The following is a 1,359-nucleotide window of genomic DNA, read 5'->3' on the forward strand; positions in this document are numbered from 1 at the left end:
TGGGGTCCATAGAGGGGTCCATAGTGGGGTCCATAGTGGGGGTCTATACAGGGGTCTATGTAATCATATCACGTGTTATTACATGCGGTGTGCAGGCGTGTACATGCAGCGGCTGTCACCTGATCATTACCTGGAATGGGTGACAGCGGCCGCTCGTCAGATTGGGGATTCCCGCTGCAGGAAAAACGCATCTCCCTGACGCAGGAATCCCTCATTGCAGGTAGAGATACAGGTGTGAAGGGGGCCGTGTGTTGGGGGCCGCCGTACATACCGGATAGAGCGGCCCCCATGGGAGAAATAAATGTGTCGAGTGGCCCCTGAATGAAATGAGTTGGAGACCCCGGACCTAGAAGAGCGACATTTTCTATCTTCTTCCCTTCCAGTGCCGACGACCAGTTCACCGGCTCCATGGAGACCAATGTGGTGATCCGGTATGACGGTCAGATCATGTGGGACTCGCCGGCCATCACCAAGAGCTCCTGCAAAGTGGACGTCTCCTTCTTCCCGTTTGATTGGCAGCAGTGCCGCCTGACCTTCGGTTCCTGGACCTACAACGGTAACCAGATCGATATCCTCAACCACCTGGACACCGCGGACCTGACGGACTTTGTGGAGAATGTGGAATGGGAGGTCCTGGGGATGCCGGCCAAGAAGAATGTCATCACCTATGGCTGCTGTTCTGAGCCGTACCCCGATGTCACCTACACCCTGATGCTGAAGAGGAGGTCCTCCTTCTACATCTTCAACCTCCTCCTTCCATGCGTCATGATCTCCTTCCTGGCTCCTCTGGGATTCTACCTGCCGGCAGACTCCGGGGAAAAGGTGTCACTGGGTGTCACCGTCCTCCTGGCTCTCACAGTCTTCCAGCTGCTGGTGGCAGAAAGCATGCCGCCCTCCGAGAACGTGCCACTTATCGGTGAGTAGACCAAGAGGAGAGTTCAGGAGCAATTCAGTCACTGGGAGTCTGGCCTCAATATGTATAGCTTAGGGGCCCGGGAACGTTATATGGGTATCTGCCGTACAAGTGACAGGCCGGGAGGCGGCCGGGACCCCGCAGCACGGGAGGAGGCCGGGGCCCGCCTCCGGTGTCCCCAGGGGGTCTCCACTGTACATTAGATTTTTAACCACCTTCCGTCCATGGCCGTTTGTGACGGGAGTCTGCTAGGAGTGGGAGGGCGTCTTAAGACGTCCTGCCCCTCCCCCCTCTCGTGTGCGCCGCTCCTCCGGGGCTGCGGGGGCCAGAGAAGCTGATCTGTGCTTCATCAGCTTCTCTGGGGGTCCCTAGGTGACATCAGAGGTCTTGGAGACCCCTGTTGTTTCCATAAAGAGGACCTGTTTGGTGAACTGGCTATCACATAG

At 57.2% G+C, this 1,359-nt stretch overlaps 1 protein-coding gene across 1 annotated transcript; it reads left to right on the forward strand.

Moving 5' to 3' along the window:
* Positions 1-350: 350 nt before the first annotated feature.
* On the forward strand, positions 351-924 carry LOC108804242 (neuronal acetylcholine receptor subunit alpha-10-like; the record flags this gene model as incomplete). Its single annotated transcript, XM_018575988.1, has 1 exon — positions 351-924. A coding segment is annotated over one exon (574 nt), but the record flags the coding sequence as incomplete, so codon positions are not given.
* Between the last annotated feature and the right edge of the window lie 435 nt (positions 925-1,359).

The sequence above is a fragment of the Nanorana parkeri genome, unplaced genomic scaffold (assembly GCF_000935625.1).
Source record: "Nanorana parkeri isolate BGI_ZX_2015 unplaced genomic scaffold, ASM93562v1 scaffold7828, whole genome shotgun sequence".
Lineage (NCBI taxonomy): Eukaryota > Metazoa > Chordata > Amphibia > Anura > Dicroglossidae > Nanorana > Nanorana parkeri.